The following is a 16,963-nucleotide window of genomic DNA, read 5'->3' as shown; positions in this document are numbered from 1 at the left end:
GCTTCTCTAAGCAGAGCACAACTTCTGAAACCAAACTCAGGCTGTCAGCAGGGAACTCCACTCAGCAATTAGTCACGTTCCCACTGCAGGGAGCAACTTTGGTATGTTAGAGTTTCTCCAGTGAGTAATCTGGAGTGAAGCCCTAGAAGCTGCTGGCTTCTTGAAAAGACAAAAGAGAACCAACTGCAACCAAAGTCACAATCGTCCTGCATCTTGACAGTTGCCAAGCTCTCTTAAGCTTGATGGCTGCTTTCAGGTTGACTCCGCATTTATCAAGTATTTTACATGTGTTAGGTAACCAGTAACACTGAAATAAATCTCTGTAATGTGCAGCAGTTTGAGATATTCTGAATCCATGCTTTGGCGTGCTTCTTGTTTTGTTCACTGCAAACATCACTGTAGACTGTGGGTGATGTCTTAAAATCTGTCAGTGCAGTGACAGGGCAGGATAGTACAGAACCATTTGATCTGGAATGGAACTTTAAAGGCCATTAAGTCCAACTACCCTGTGCTGATAGCATCCACCACCACTCTGGGCAGTCTGTGCTAATGCTTGACACCCTTATCGTAAAAACTTCCTCCTTACCTCCTTATATCCAATCTAATTCTCCCCTATTTTAGTTTGAACCCATTTCCCCTTGTTCTATCACAACAGACCGTGCTTAAGAATCTGTTCCCTTCTTTCTTACAGCCCCTCTTTATATACTGAAAGGATGCTTTCTTGTCTTCCCGGAGCCTTCTCTTCTCCAGGCTAAAAAGCCCCAGCTCTGTCAGCCTGTCGTTGTAGGATAGGCGTTCCATTGGCAGCCACACTGCCTGTCTTTCTCTGGCTTGTTCTAGCCACTCCTGCCATTTTTTGCCCGTGTATTTTGCTGCCAGTGAAACAGTAGTTGATGTGACATGGTGTATCTGCCTCCCCACTGAGCACCGTGGCTACCAATGTTCTCTATATATGGGGTAGCAGAAAAAGAGGAAAAACAAGATTATTGATGAATACCTTTCTGAAGGAAGGTATGTGGTGCCAAAATCATCAGAAAAAAAAGATGGACAACTTTCAGAGTCTAGCCCTGGGACAGAGGAAGGAACAAAATTTTTGCAATGTATTTCCTATTCATCAATTCTTCTTATATGGCAGTAGGCCACAAACAAAAATTGCTTTATCTTAGTACTGGTTTGTGTGGTTATACTGGAAGGGCTTGGGGGCCCAATTAGAAAGTAAGATCACACATGAATATATATTTGGAGCATTGCTGCCATTTGAATGACTTCATTGCATAGAGCAGTTATGTCAATATTTATAATTGCTCACTGTGATCAGACTCGAAATCTTGAAATGATCCCAGTAAATTAAAAAATTATGTAACTGTCAGCTGTCCAGTTAACTCAATAGACAAAGAAGTCGTGTATTGTCTGGGAGAAAAGTTGGATTTTAAACATTCAAAACTAAGTTCAAATGGGCTATGCATGTAAATTATTATGCACGTAAATTATCCTTGCGAAGGTAAATTTGTGAATCACTAAAATAGTCCTCCAATTTTATATCAATGAATTAAAACATAAACGTCTTTTCAGACATAAAAGGTGCTAATCTAAACCAAACTTCTGTATCAAACGAAACTATGTGAGAGACTATGTAAGTAAATACTTGTAGCTTTGTTAAAGTCTAAGGTCAGGCAAGAATACCTAAATCAGTGTAATTGCAGTGCTACTACATGGTACCATCTTCAGAAAGCTGAAGAGCTGAACAGAAATCCAAGGCAAGAGAAATACAGACAATGAAATGAATGGTCACAAACACGCACGGCCCAAATAGATGAACTTCTCAAACGGAAGCCATTTTCTCACATTTATAAGAAAGGAAGTTTAAGCAGCATATAAAATCCTTCATATCTGATATAATCAGATGCTCTACCTTGAAATTATTAAATCTCATTCCATTCTGCCTTCAGTGTAAGACAACGTAATAGAACAAAATATAATTGGAGCCTCTTTTATTCCCCTTTACATTGGTAGCAACCAAATGTACAACTTTCCAGTCAGTGAAATCTGCAACCATGCCTCAGTCCTCTATCTCAGTGATGCCTTTGTATAGCACTTAGATTTCCAAAGCTGAGCTCTACGATAATATAAATTATAGGGCTGTCTCAACCTGCATGAATTCACAATTTTTTTCAGTAGTGATTTTATGAGTTCTGATTTTTTAGAGACTGTACATTATTGAGGAGAACAAGTTATTGTTTGATTTTACAGAAACTTAAACTCATGATCCCAAAAGAATCTTCACTGTGTAGGTGGTAGAGATGTTGTTTTTTTCTAATATGATTTTTGGCTGTGTAATTATCTTGTTCAAGGAGTTTATTATTGATCTAAAAGTTATTAGCTTCTAGGCCTTCTGAAGAGAGAGAACATTGAACTTTTTTAAAGATAGACAATTCACTGTTGGTGGTTAGTTAAGTTGGTCTCTGTGGCCTGGGGTCCTTTGTTCTCCTAGATGTTAGAAGGGTTTGATGCTGAATGAAGCATAGGATAACAGTCAAGTGGAAGAACTTCTCTTTAATGTCCTAAAAACAAGGGCTGGCAGCCACTGAGCATGCTGTCACAAGGCTGGCTATGATGGCTCTCCCACCACTACAGTAGGAGGCATAAATATCAAAGCCATACATGAGGATAGGAACTATGGGCTGTACACACTTTTCAAGGCTATTAATAGCAACAAGCTAAAAAAAGTTACAGCTAGTCTTGAGAGTCACGAGTCTGGCTTCTGCAACATTCCCTTTTAATATATGCAGTTAGTGATAGCTCAGGCCTATGTGACAGCAGGCTGTGAAGACAACCACCATCCAGCTAAATTTATCAGAAAAAGTCTTTTTGAAGTAAGGTATTGAGATGGATGGGAGACGAGGAGGGCTTATTCAGAGTGTTCACCACCACAGAACAGAAAATCCATCCTACTGAGCATAGCATTATGGTTTAAAATGACTGTGGTAGCCTGTGGCTTGCACCTACTTTCCACCAATCACTGCATGCATGCATGAGATGCCAACCATCGTAAGATGTTTCTTGATGTGCTTTAAGAAACTGTAAACCAGGAATGGACAAGTATCACAAGTCTGTTGACAACAGCTTGAAAATCACTAGTGATAACACTAACAGATTAGAATAACTGATTTATTTTTTATTTTCATGTACATAAAGGCAAAATAACATCATGTATTAAGAACCACCATCATGATTCATCCAATTAAGCAGTCAGCAGAAGAATCACCAAGACATAAATAGAGTCTGTTACGCACAGTATAAATATGACCCTGTCCCTAATGATCACAAGTTATTCTTGATGAGAATATTTACTGAAGCCCACAGTCAGAGGGATATACTGCATAAGAGACTGGTCCCAAAGTGACTGTATTGAGCAAGCACTGGAAAGTGACCTCTAAGCTATACATCAAGATAGGTTTATCTGTGGCAAGTCATGGCTGCCTGGGAAATGCTGATGCCTGACTGCTCCCCTCTTGTTGAGAAGCTTAAGAAATATAAGGCATGCCCCATCCCATCAGGGATGGCACGAGCTTGTGTTAGTTGGTATGATCCAAATGCTGTAACAAACATGACTGCAACATTTACAAAAGAATGAAAAGCACATCCATGGAAAGGAAAAGCCATTGTATATGCTGTGCTGGGAGCAGCACTAGTGACAGCACAGAAGAGGCACCCAGTTAATGAAACTAGTGATAATATGGTTAAATCTTTGCAGGAACGAATGAAAACCCTGCAGAGCCAGCTAACTGCCAAATGTGGTATCACTCAGCAACTCCTCATGGCTCTGTCCAATACATCAGACTGAAAGAAAATGTTATAGTCTGAATTAGAGAATGAAGGACAAGCTCTCCTGACTGGACAGACCTTGACTCTGTTGACTCTGTTCTCGATAGTCAGCTGCCATTTACAAGCTTAGCACAGCTGATCAAGAAACCGGGCCTAAGCACCTTGTACACAACTAAGGAATTGGAAAGTAGCCAAAAAATACTTTAACCCAAGAACAAAGCCAGTAATTAAGATAGAGACCATTGTTAATGGCCAGGGTGAGGACAGGCAGGTTGCCTAGATGGTGCCATTCTTGGCAGCCAAAATGTCTAAAAGTCCTGGAAAAATACAGTAAGTTAGCTCAAGAAAACGAGAGTACGTGTGGAAAGTGACAACTGAGTTTTGCTGCTGGAAGGTGAGGCCCAGAGCTTTCATAACTACTGATGACCCAGTGGAGCCATGACCATTAACTTAATGAGCTGCCTATTGGGTAGGGGTTCTGGACACCTTGGAGATGGGAGGATCTAGCCTGTATTGATTGAAATTTTGTGGAAGGATGCTTGTCTTGAGTTAATGCATACTAGAACCTTCGTCTGTCAACTGCCTTTCCCAGTGCTATCTTTAATCGCTAACCTCAACAGAACAAATCCCCTAATCTGAAGCCTGCCTGATTCCTTCAAACCATATACAGATCAACTACAAGACCATTTGCAGCACGCATTAACCCAATGAGGAAGATGATGGGCACACAGAGGAGCAGTTTATATATCCACAGAGTAAGAATATAATCTTATCTCAGTAAACTGGGAATATGAATAAGCCCAGTCAACCTGGCATGGACACAATTATCACTGGTTTTATCCAAATCTGGAATCAAACAGAATGAGGTCTTTGTCTGGACATCCCAACAGCTGCAGGCCTTAATTTTGCCATCATTTGGTTAAACTTCTCACAGATTATCTAAGTCAAAAGACTGCAACATAAACCAGAAGTGTATTCAATATACACGCAGAAATAAAAAAATCTTTGTGGGGGATGGAGGGAGGGGTTACTCATTCCCATTTCAGAAGTATAGCAGAACAACTTGGTACACACCCTCTCCCGTAACCCATTATTTTCTAGTTGATACAACCTCGAAAGACACAGAACGTTACAATTTGGAAGCAAGAGCTCTGCATGTGAACTACAAATGCCTCCCTTGCAACCTGAAAAAAGTGGACATTTTAGGGGCACAATGTAGAGATGCCTTGTAAGAAGATACTAAAGCAGAAGTGCTGTCCCCGAGAACTAGAGATCCTGTGAATCTTGTACACTGTTGGACTCCTTACCTCATGGTGAAACCCTACATCATGAATATATTGTCCTTTTATCTCTGAGTGGGTGAATTCAAGTAACTAATGAATGGGGTGGCTAACCTCACCGTGACCTCTCTTTTTATGCAAGTGTTTGGTCCCTTAAGTATTTTTTGTCCAATCCAGAGAGTATAATAGATGAACAAAAAATAAATTCCCACCCCCAAGAGTATACTCGCCACTGATGAACTGTTCATGGACAATTAGTTGCAAAACACTCATATGGAATCCCACAAAAATATGGTATATCCCAGAATTGTGAACCTTTGATTAAAGACATGCAACTGTTGGGATTTTCTGGTACCAGGGTTTAAACCTAGACATCCCATGTGTAATGGAGCCATTATCTACTGAAAAAACATGTTTACTTCACAGGTAAGCATGACTGCACATTTTAACTGGAATTTTGCATGAGAAAAGGAAACCAGAGTAACCAAACTCAGTGACCTACCAACATGCTCCACAGCCCTTCAGTGAATCTTGCTCACTCCCCCCTCCTCATTGATGGGACAAGATTCACTGCTGCAATAAAGGTTAGCTAACAAAAAACATAAAGTGTATAAACTGACACCACACATGAAATTCAAAGTGGATTTGGTTCTCAGTTGCAAAACAAATGCAAAACATTTAAATTTCTGCATGTTTTACAATATCTGGGAGGAAGGAAAAGTTTGCTGTAACTAGTAAGACTGTTCCAGGGGAAAAAAAAAACAAAACCTGAAACCTCTTCAAGCTTTCATCACTGCCAATGCAGTCAACATTGTACTTCTTTGTGAGGGGCCAATGGGGAAAGATGATAAATCTACTGCAAACAGTACTGAGGTTTCAGAGAAGAAGAAAACAAACAAACAAAAAAAATCAGCTTTTTTTTCCTTTCAAGTGAAGTGTATTTTATGATGGGACTTATGTCAACAAAAGAACAACCTACTTTTGCTCAAAAAAAAATTGCTGCTGACACAAGAAGAAATAAAGCCAGACAAAAACAAAAAAGCCCAGACCACTCATGAAGGATGGCACAACTAAGTTGCGTGAACAGAAGACGTTCCATTTCAGATAGTCCATACTAGGCACTTGCTGATAATTTCTTGTGTAGATCCAGAGCTCTAATATCCCGATTAGCTTTGGCATTTTCTACAAGTACCTGAAGAGAAATCAAGCAAAGAAGCACTGAGAATTTCTTACATTTAATGTTAGTATTTAACTGATAATCTCTAATTCAGATTAATTCAAATTAATTCATATTAATTTCTACTATCCAATTTTCCTAAAAGATTAAGTAACAAGCAAGTCCAGACTGAAATAACAAATATTCAGCGTGACAAACCAGCTCACTTAAAGCATTACACATTTTATTAGAAAAAGCACCCTAGTCACCTACTGAACTTGTAGTCACTTGCAGTGCACTACAGCAGCATCATTTGTCATTTGAAGCTGAGTATAAATAAGTTCCCTGCTGGCAATGACACCAACAGGTCTAGGTGAGACCTATCTCCCTGTCACTGCACGCTTTCCTCCTTCTAACACATCTGTATAAACCTAAATTAGTCAAAAAGAAGCATTTTATCTCCATAAAACTGCCAAGGTTTCCTTTTGCCTTCCCCACTTAAATTTAACCTTTCTCCAATTACTTTCCACACCTCCTATTTGCATATTCAGAATCTGAGTAGCAAAGTGATTCCAATTACAGGCCAAACTGAATCACCTCCCATCATATTAAAGAACTTTGTGAATTTGCAAATTTGACCAAATCAATTTGTATAGTGCTATGCACATAAAATAATGCACCATTTATTAAGAATGAAAAATAATGCATAATCACAAATACAATAAAAATCGTAAGTACAAAAATTATAGTTTTGATTACAGAGAGATTTTACGGTTTGATTTTCATTAGTAGCACATGGAGGAATTGAAGACTTTCAAGTCAGCTGGATACAAACAGAGGTATATTTTGTCAGCATGGAATCCTTAAATACTGTATTCTGCCAGAAGAGTCATCACTTCCCTAATCTCTCCCTACCCCTCTTAGAAGTTACAACCACAAAATAAAATGAAAATCGATTGCGTTTCTATATAGAATGAATTGTCTTACGTCTATTAATTCATAATCATCTTTGGCATATAGATGTTGCATGAGGTACCAACGAGCCACAGACACAATGGTTTCTGGATTCCCTGGTTGGTAAACCACTCTTTCCAACATTCGACGAGTCTCTCTAGAAGCATAATGGAAAACAATCCAAATCAACTGCAAAATTTCATTAACTAGGTGCAACACACCAATATCCAACTGTAAGTAATAATAACCAGAGGTAATGTAAAAGGAAGTCCTTATGGAAATACCAGTGAGGAAGCAGAAATGTGTGTTTGCTTGTTTCCCACATAGTTGTATCTGGAAATCTACTTGCCAGTTGGAATGCTAAGGAATATTGCCATCACTGCTATACTTAGTATTTCACATTCATATTACTGCTTTAAATAGTAATTACACAGACTGAAATAGCAGATTCTGCACCTGTGATAAAAACTGTATCTGGTATCTGCGAACTCAGCACAACCTCAGATCTCAAATACAACAGATATTTTCTATATAAATTAAATCTTTCAGAAGACATTCGCTCCTGCAAGCAGCAGCTATTATGATGAGTTTTAACAATTCAATAGAACTGAATATTATATACAAACATATTTAATCCAAAACTCAGAGCAGTTTCTCCAAAACACAGAACTAAGATGTGAAACTGCAGGAGAGAGGGAAGTTTGAATAGTGTAACAGAAGGTCTTAAATCTATTTATCTGATACTACTTTCTAAAACTGCCAGCTAATATCCAACTGAGACCCTTTCCAAATTCACTGTGTTATCAGAAATATGGCAAAACTTGGCAAATAAGTTTAAGGATATGGTATTCATTCAGTGGTGCAAACAGCTTTGACTCTTGTTTCACGAGTTCTTCCCTTCATAAATAATCTGATTTTCCAGGTGCTGGGAAGAACTCATTGCCTTGCAGTACTTACAGTACGCAGGTCATTACAAATTATTTTTTTTTTTCAGAAGAGGAGTGAGATTCTGCTGCTTCTTACTCCCCACACTACTCACCCCTTCTCTCTGCTCTCCCTTTTAACTGTCATGCTATTTCAAGAACTCTTGTTTTCAGTTTTCTTTTCAGTCTAGGAGTTAGATACAACCATCATGGCCACTTGGACATTTTTAATTCTGACAAGTAAATACTTTTAGACAGTGTGTTCCAGATTGCATACCTTGCTCCCATTTTGCGAATATACTGTAGAAGCGCTTGCAGGAGAACTGCCAAAGGACAGGAATAGAGTTTCAAAGCTTCAGTTGTTGCCTCCTGAACCAAGGATGGCCAGTGCTCATTTGAGACATTAGCCTATGAAAACAAAAGAAAAGAAGGAGGAAGGGTTTAATTGTAGTGTGCAGTACAAACCAGTATTTGTTTGCAGCTCTCTGTAGAGAAGGCTTATTTCAAGTTGTTCAGAGTTATATAAAATACTTGTCAAGTTAGTAAGCAACTCCTTTAAAAAAAAAAATGTTTAGAAGAGCCTGGAAACATTACATCAAGTCTTCTTGGATGAACCTTGCTAGCATTCCATGTGCTCTCTGACATGAAGAATCTTTTTGTCTTTTCCAAACATGTTTGAGTAATATCTGCCTATCAGATATTACCTTTGTTTTGTAAACTTTTATCCCTCTACATGAGGATATTAGAAAGTAGAATTCATTCCCAGAAGAGAAATAAGAATATAACAATAGATATTACTAGCAGTAAAAATCAGCTCCAAGATGGTAATTACCTAATAAAGCAGTTATAGAGTAAGTTATTTGTGTTTTTGCTTACTATTACAGGCAACAAAATGATTATTACGAGGACTGCTCTGAAAGTAATGCCTCCTATTTTATCATGTTGGCCCATGATGCCAGATGTTGGTGATACAGCAGTAGTAGAGGCTGAGCCCTCCTCCCAGTATTTCATCACATTTCATTGTCAGCACAGTGAGGTGGTGGGTGTTGCAATTCAGCAGTGGCGGCAACATGTCACCTCCACTGGTAGAGATTTTTATGAGTGCATCATGCTGGCTCTTGTTCATCATTGGCAAAAATGCATAGCTAATGGTGATGACTTTTAAAATAAAGAGTATTTTGTAGCTGAGAATTTGCTCTATCAAAGAGTGCTGTTCTGCTCTATGCAGCTGTTGTAGTGAAAATAAGTAATAGGCATTACTTTTGGAGTGACAAGTTAGAACATAACCTTGTTGTTGTCTGGACAGCAGACATAATGTTTTGCTTCAAGGGGTGCCAAGGTTTGGATCAGCTTTTTGCATATTAATTAATTAAACCAGAGCTAATCAGAGACCGCACAGAAATCCATGTATAAACTGTTCTGTTCATGTAAAAGGAACAGAACATTTGTTCTGTTTTTAAAACAAAGTCAAATATCCTTATGTAATTCAGGCCACCATCTGAAGAAATAGTATTAATTCAGTTAAAGAGTACCTTGAGACCTGTGCAGATACTGAGGATATTTAAGAAATTTGATGCATACTACTGGAAAAACGACAGAAGAATCATGGGAGGAAATAATCTTGCCACTTGATGAATTCTGCCATTTGAAGCATACAGATTGTAAATTTGTCTACACTAAGGGGATTCTTCCCCCACCCCCCCCACCCCCACCAAAAGCAACAGTTTTGCAGTTTAACCTCAGTAAAACTGACTATCTTATATTAACACTAATGATGTGTGGAGTTCCTTTGCCTGAATCTGGATGTACCTGCTGACTTGGTAACCTCTTAAAATACATGACAAAGCGTAAGCCAGAATTAACCAATATCTACCCTTTTTATCACCTTTAAAGAAGCCCGCCAGAGCACTTCAAATTCCTAGAGTAACAGTGCCTAAAGAGAACAGATGCTTTCCAAGAATTTGAGTTATGTTCACCTGGCTCCTCAATGCAAACTAAAAGTAAGATGATTTTCTTTACATCACAATGTATGCTTCCCTTACATTATCTTTATACTTCAAAGCAAGGCAGCACATCTAGAAGTGACCATACAGTATGAAGTTGCTTGAAACCTGACTGAAGCTTCCAGACAGCAGTATAGGAAAAACATTTATTAAAGACAGTGATCTGAACAAGGCGACAGAGACTTGAAGGACACTGCAATTTTGATTATCAAACTGAATCAATTGGAGGAACAATCCTTATCAAACAAGTTAGCTTTTTATGTACATAGTGATTCTACATGATTATTTCACAGCAACCACTTACGAAAGGACATTCTAAAAATAACCCCTTGAAATCCTGTTTTATTCACTAATCAAGATGTCATTCATAAAATGCAAAGTCATTTAAGCAGGAATTTCAGAGAAAGACTGCAGAAGCCCAACATTACATGGACTCCTGTTACATCATGCAGTTATATAATTTTGATTATCTTACCATGCAGATTTCCAGTGCAAGCATAGCCAGTCTGAGCAGACTGGATAACTTCCCGCTCCAGCTGCCCTGCTGTGATGCCAACTGCAGGCTCCTTCTGTAACACATCTCTGCTCCAACCATCATTCCTTGAGACTGATAAACTTTTGCCAACCACTGAAAATAGACAACAAAATCAGTTATGGAACCAACAAAGCACACATCCCTTCAGATGATATAATTTAATTAAATGTATAAGAGTTCTATGGTATAGTTATTGGCTAAAACATCACGGCCCACCCCACCCTCACTCCAACAACATAATGCATTGTCCTGCAGGAAAATGTATTCTTCTGATTGCACAGCCAGCAGTACACCTCATCACAGCAATGTATTTCAGAATTTAGTTGACACCCATCCAACTGTCTGAGAGCTGTTTTAATCTGGAGATTGCTCATAAGTGAATAAATATTACAACTGGCATTGTGAAAGTTTCCAGACTAGAAGAGCATTATGTAGTGCCTCACTTGTTCCTAAAAGTTATGAAGAGGGGAAAAGAGTTCTTTCTCTGGAACAAAGTTTTTTCCACCCAAGTGAGCGATTTCAGGACCACGAAAGATCTTCAAGTGTGAGTCTCAATTCAGATGAGGAGTGTATAACTTGGGCAACATTTTCATTACACACTGCAATCATGTGGATGAGCTATGTGGAACAAAAAGCAGATCACCGGTCCTGCGGAGAGTTTCTTGCTCCTGCTAACTGCTCCATCAGCTCTGAATTTATCCACAAATTGAAGGAAAAGGATTCTAACTTCTCCCTCTTAAATTGTGTAGCCATACTACATTTTTAAAAGATACAGCCATAGGTTTGCAAATTCCTGACATGTGCATGATAAGCACCACAACACCTAAGCGTTTAGAAGTATTATTTGCTGGATCATCAAGCAACCAAAACAAATTCTTTTTTTTTAAAAGGTAATTCCCTTTAAAAATAAGACTTTTGCTAGCTAACAACTGCCTAGAGTAAGAAAAGACAAGATTCTTGAGCTTTTCTGAGGCACTGAAGCCATATGTGAATAGATGTTCCAGCATGTTCCTTCTTTTAGTACCGCTGAGACAGTGCATCTTGACATCAAGCTGCAAGACTGCTTTGTACAACAGGACATCTATACAGGTGCACAGTTTTATTGTCTCCCTGATCACAGCACAAAAGAGCAGAACAGTCAGCAGAACTCCTAAATCCTGTTGAAAACTTCAGACATGCACCAAAAACTTAATAGCAAAAAGCTATGCTAATGGTCATTGTAACTAAATGAAACTCTAAGGTATCATGACATATGCTTTACAGTAAGGCAAAACATCTATCAAACTTTTAGGAAGTCTGAAAACACAAAAGCAAAGAGCTATCCATTAGGAACAGCTGTAGCAGCCAAGAAGCTTTTCCAGATCATTATCAAAGCCCTGAGAATTATCTTCTCTAACTGAAGACTGAAGAGATTTTACCCAAAGGCATCTTATCTATGGCCTAAACTAAAACAAAATAAAACCCACATTCTTTTAGTTCATTCCCTTTCCCCGTCTGTAAGCAGATGACACTTGGCTATACAACAGATGCATGAAGAACATACAAGATTTAATTCCATTTTCCACTAATTATTATTAAATTAATAGAGGATAGAGTCATGGCTCAAATATTCCCGTGTTTTACAAATCCAACAACCTGAATGAGTTCTGCAGTTCAGGAACATGAAATCTTACAACTCCATGAAAGACATACCCAAAAAAGCACTGTTCCACAAATATTAGTTCTATGTTCCAAAAGAGAAGACGACCTGCAGCCTTGTAACAATGGACGTAACTATTGATATTTATAGCCGTCTCTCTCTTTGCTTTTAGGATTGAAATCACCTTTAAGAGAAACTTGCTGGAAAGAGAGATTTGTGTGTTCAGCAGGCAGAGAGCTCACCGTATTTCCTACAACTACATGAAGAACACTGGAAGTTTGCAGAATTTTTCTAAACACACTAACATTTGTAAAGAAAGCCATTAACTGTAACCAAAAGCAACAGTTAAAAAAATAAAAATTATATATACACATGCTGCATCACCAGAAAGGTGTATTGAAGTGCCTGAGCCAATTCCTCAGGTTGTCTCACCATACATGAACCAAATTACAGCCTCTTCATTTTAATTAAAAAATTATCTTCTGTGATTCCATGAAAGGGAGGGTGTGAACACTGCTACTGAGAAGGATTCTTCTTTTCCCCAGTCCCAACTGACAAAAGAATAGTGACACTTGATGTCAGAAAATTATGAAACACAGAAGAGATTTATTCAGGATTTCATATCCTGAGTAAGGAATTGTACACCACTTACCTCCACCTTTTCTTACGGGATAAAAAGATTATACAGATATTTTTCTGTTTTGATTCACATTACCAAGTCATATAACCCTAAAGATGCAGGTGTCAGGTTTTAATCTCTAGTTTTTATTTCTACATCCACATCTGCTTGACTTTACAAACAATTATCATTATTTCACAAAATAGAAAAAAATTAACAGAATATTACAGTTTTATAAAGAACTGAAAATTAGCTGATTTCTGCCATTTGCTGTGAGTGGACAAATAAATGCAACCAGTGAAAAATTCTCATATAGCAGATATTCTCTGCTCAGAACTTACTGTAACCAGTGGTATACCACAATTAGAGAGAGAATACACACTTACTTGCCAGGCTGCAATGGAAGATGAACTGGTCATGACTGTTTTGTGAAGCTCCTTCAGGATGGTATCTGGAAGCTCTTTGTGAGACTGCAACAGTTGCTTACATTGAATTTGTCTCAAAAGCAAAAACAGAGCTGGGTGCTCAGGGCAGTTCTTTAAACCCTAAAACCACATTATATCAAAATTATCATTTACAAATCTCAAAAGATACTGTTGTTTTTCCCCATTGAATCTTTACAGAAAACAGCATTGCATACATACTCAGAATGCTTGCAAGATGGCATCTCTCCCTGCTCTGCACAATGAAGTGTTCCAGAAATTGACACATGGAAATAGGTAATATTTTTCTCTCTCTCATCTACCCTAAATTTTGTACCTGTCCTACCACTAAAGACTTCTGATAAATAGCAGTCTTCTGGTTGTCATTTTTTACAAGTTCAAGGCAGAAAAAAAAAAAAGAAAGCTGCCCCAAAAAACCTACAGTGGTGATCTGAAGAATGATCCAAACAGTTTCATTTCTCTCTGTGAGTGTACTTAATACTCACTGGAATAGAATTTAACTAAGCACTTCCTGTAAAAAAAAAAATCACATTGAAGAATGACAGAAAACTAGTCATCTGCTGCTTTATCCATCGCACGAGAAAGAAGATTCTCCAAGTCACATTATGCATTATTTCTACCTATTTAACTCGTAGCATATCCAAAAATCCTACCTCAAACCAGACCTGTTCTAAGAAACAGCATTTGCATATTTTACCCATTTTTAAGAAATGCAAAATATGTTAACAGCAATAATAAGCTGTATCTTTAAAAAATGCACATATATACAGAGACTTAATGAAAGAAAATAGAAGCTGTTAGCATTTGTGCTAATTTTTCCTGTTAGCAAGTGTAGAATTCAAGGAGCGCCGGGTCTGACCCATCATTGCCAGTTACAACAACTGGGAATCCTATGTTCCGTAACTCTCAGGAAGAGTTAGTTGTAACAGACACTCTTATTCTGGTTTCTGCACAAATTGCAGGAACTGACTCCTTTATCCAGACTACGTAACTAATGAAAAAAAAAAGCAAGCAAACAACACCATAATCCCTCTTTTCCCAGATATCAGCTTGTATTTGTAGAAGTCTCCAATACTTTCTAATGTAAGACAGGTCATCAGAAAAGGAAAACATCCCCTGCCCAAGCAAACCAAGAGACAGGAAAGTACCTTCTCCTAAAAAACTAGCATGTTTGCTTAATCTCATTTTTAGGGTTTAGTTAATTTCAACACTAATATACACATGCCTTAGGCAAGGAGCACATCTGCCTAGGATTAGCCAATTTCCTACTTGAAAGTCAAGGATGTGTGCTACTGAGTACAACTGCTATTTTGCTCATCTTTTGCTTAGCCTTTTGTTTATGAAGACAACCAGACACACACACTTGAAGCATATTAACACTACAGTCCGGTTTCCCAAATGCGTTGCATCAAGACGTGTCCTTTTAATGATCAAACCTGTGGCATCTCCTTGTAGATCTGAAATGGGTACACTGCAAATTAACTACAGACCTGAAGATGGTTAAGTCCCTTGAAAGTCCCCTGCCAGGATTTCTTGCCTCAATTTTCTATAATGCTTTGCTTAACACTAGGTTAATATAAAAAACAAGAAAAGAAGAACAAGTCTTGTCATGCATTATACCACTTGCTTAAACTGTTCAGAAAGTTATAGTGTTGCAGACAGAGTCAATATTTTGGTAGTGGTGGTAGCGTGGTATGCCAACAACTACTGCAAGTTGTAGCTCTCCCAGAACAAACAGTTGCTACATTAAAGATTATCTGTTTGTAAAATGTACACAAAATTTTCATAGAATTCTGCCCATATACTATTGTTATACCTTGGTACAAAGTGCTTCAGCTTCTGAGATTCTACCACTCTCCTCTAGACTGGTGATAGCTTGACAAAGAGACCAGTCTTCAAGAGTTTGAATGTAATTACGAGGAAGGTTATTTTCTCCAGCTGCAAAAGAATATAAAACACTTTACTATGTATGCTGTAGTGACATATCATGTCAAATGCTCCAGACAAGTAAGAACTTTTTTGGAGTATCAGTGTGACATGGCTTTTTTCATTAGTAGGAACATCAAGAGATGACAAGATTAAAAACAAGAAGATGGAAAAAGTAATCCACCATTTGAGTTAATAGTTTGAGAATAACTGATCGAACAAAGAATTTTAATTCTGCATTTCAAAATGCTACAGATATTATGCAACACACACCTATTAATCAAGGTTAGTTATCTATAGGAGAAATCATAGAGCACTTTAGCCTTTTCTTGTCAACAGTGCCCCCTTGTAATATGATGATTTACTCATTTAGGTATCAGAATAAAGAAATGCTATTTAAAAAAACGCATCTGAGGCTCTGGGTGGAAACACAAGTAACACTTAAGTAATTAACCAAACCTCTACATTTGGATGTGGATTTTTATGAGAAAAATACAGTTACAGCTCAAATTACTACTAAGCAATTCTCATAAAGAAGCTTCTGAAATTCGTAACAATATTACAGGCTTAGAACATTTCTATTTTATTTCATTTTCTTTTAATTGAATGTTTTATATCTTACTTTTGGCTGAAATTGTAGATACAAGTATCATCTCTAGATCTGTTCGCTTTGGTTGAGTGTTGTTCAGACAGACAACAGTGTTTTCAGCATGACAGGCTGCCATTAGCACTGTCCAGGCAGAAGGATTATCTAGGAGAAACAATGGTTACAAGCAACTCATGCCCATTCTAGAAGTCTGGTAGTATACTTAGAATGGTCTTTACCCGATTAAGCATAAAGACACAGCCATCAATGAAATGGTACACTATTAAGTAAGAGGTAACTAGAAGGCAATTGAATTTTTTCAATCAGACACTTACAGCAGCTCAGCCCAAGGCAGCAGAAAAGAATTTGCCTCTAATAAATGAGCTTCCTCAAAAGCTTAAGACAAAAATGCGGTTTCTAAAGCCAACAAATAGAATTTTTGTATAACAACTGGTATGCCAGCTTGATTCCAACTAGACAGACTAAGCCTGAGTACTTTCTAATGCTACATAACAGTGGCAGGAAAAATCCCAAGATGTTTTCTTCAGCTTCTAGTCATGTAGACTTTATACAGTTCAGCCACTGGCATGCAAGTTAACCTATCTGTGATTGCCATATATTCCTACTTCTAGGGTCAGTTAATTCAAGCTCCACATTACTCTGACTTAGCCCAGTAAAGAGCACCTTTGTTTGACTGGTAGAGTTCAGCCTATTACTGAATCACACAGATAAACTATGAAATTCAGCTAAGTTTTCAGCCCAGAGATGATTAATTTTGTCAAGGAAACAAAAGACAGCTTGAAGATTTTACTTTACTAAAGTGAAAAGCAAAGTATAATGCTTATGAATAGCTGTAATAGTCTTGTGTATCCTTGGGGGAAAGTAATTTTATTATTAATATTTTTTAACTTGAGGCCACACTGATGTATACTGTATGTCTTATGTATTATTATCATGTCCAAGAAATACTCTCTGAAGTCCTGAAAGCCCCACCACTTTATAAACATGTTGAAGATGGCCATTTAGCAATAGGTGAACAGCTGTCTACAGTTCATAACCAGCATGATATAATAG

The 16,963-nt window shown here is 37.8% G+C and overlaps 1 protein-coding gene across 4 annotated transcripts in view; it reads right to left on the bottom strand.

The window, feature by feature from the left end:
• Nucleotides 1-3,149: 3,149 nt before the first annotated feature.
• The window catches only part of SKIC3 (SKI3 subunit of superkiller complex), a 55,632-nt gene continuing 41,818 nt past the window's right edge, over nt 3,150-16,963 (bottom strand). For all 4 annotated transcript variants that reach the window (XM_090130711.1, XM_031605290.2, XM_090130710.1 and 1 more), the window contains 7 exons: nt 15,926-16,054; nt 15,194-15,315; nt 13,321-13,479; nt 10,617-10,769; nt 8,416-8,546; nt 7,249-7,372; nt 3,150-6,297 (listed from right to left, as the gene is read on the bottom strand). In XM_090130711.1, coding sequence (XP_089986837.1) covers nt 6,220-6,297; nt 7,249-7,372; nt 8,416-8,546; nt 10,617-10,769; nt 13,321-13,479; nt 15,194-15,315; nt 15,926-16,054 — 896 coding nt within the window. In that variant the 3' untranslated portion in view covers nt 3,150-6,219. The remainder of the gene's footprint in view (nt 6,298-7,248; nt 7,373-8,415; nt 8,547-10,616; nt 10,770-13,320; nt 13,480-15,193; nt 15,316-15,925; nt 16,055-16,963) is intronic.

The sequence above is a fragment of the Phasianus colchicus genome, chromosome Z (genome assembly GCF_987193195.1).
Source record: "Phasianus colchicus chromosome Z, bPhaCol1.hap1.1, whole genome shotgun sequence".
Classification (NCBI taxonomy): domain Eukaryota; kingdom Metazoa; phylum Chordata; class Aves; order Galliformes; family Phasianidae; genus Phasianus; species Phasianus colchicus.
The sequence above is the reverse complement of the archived record's forward strand: the minus strand, read 5'-3'. Positions and strand labels throughout refer to the sequence as shown.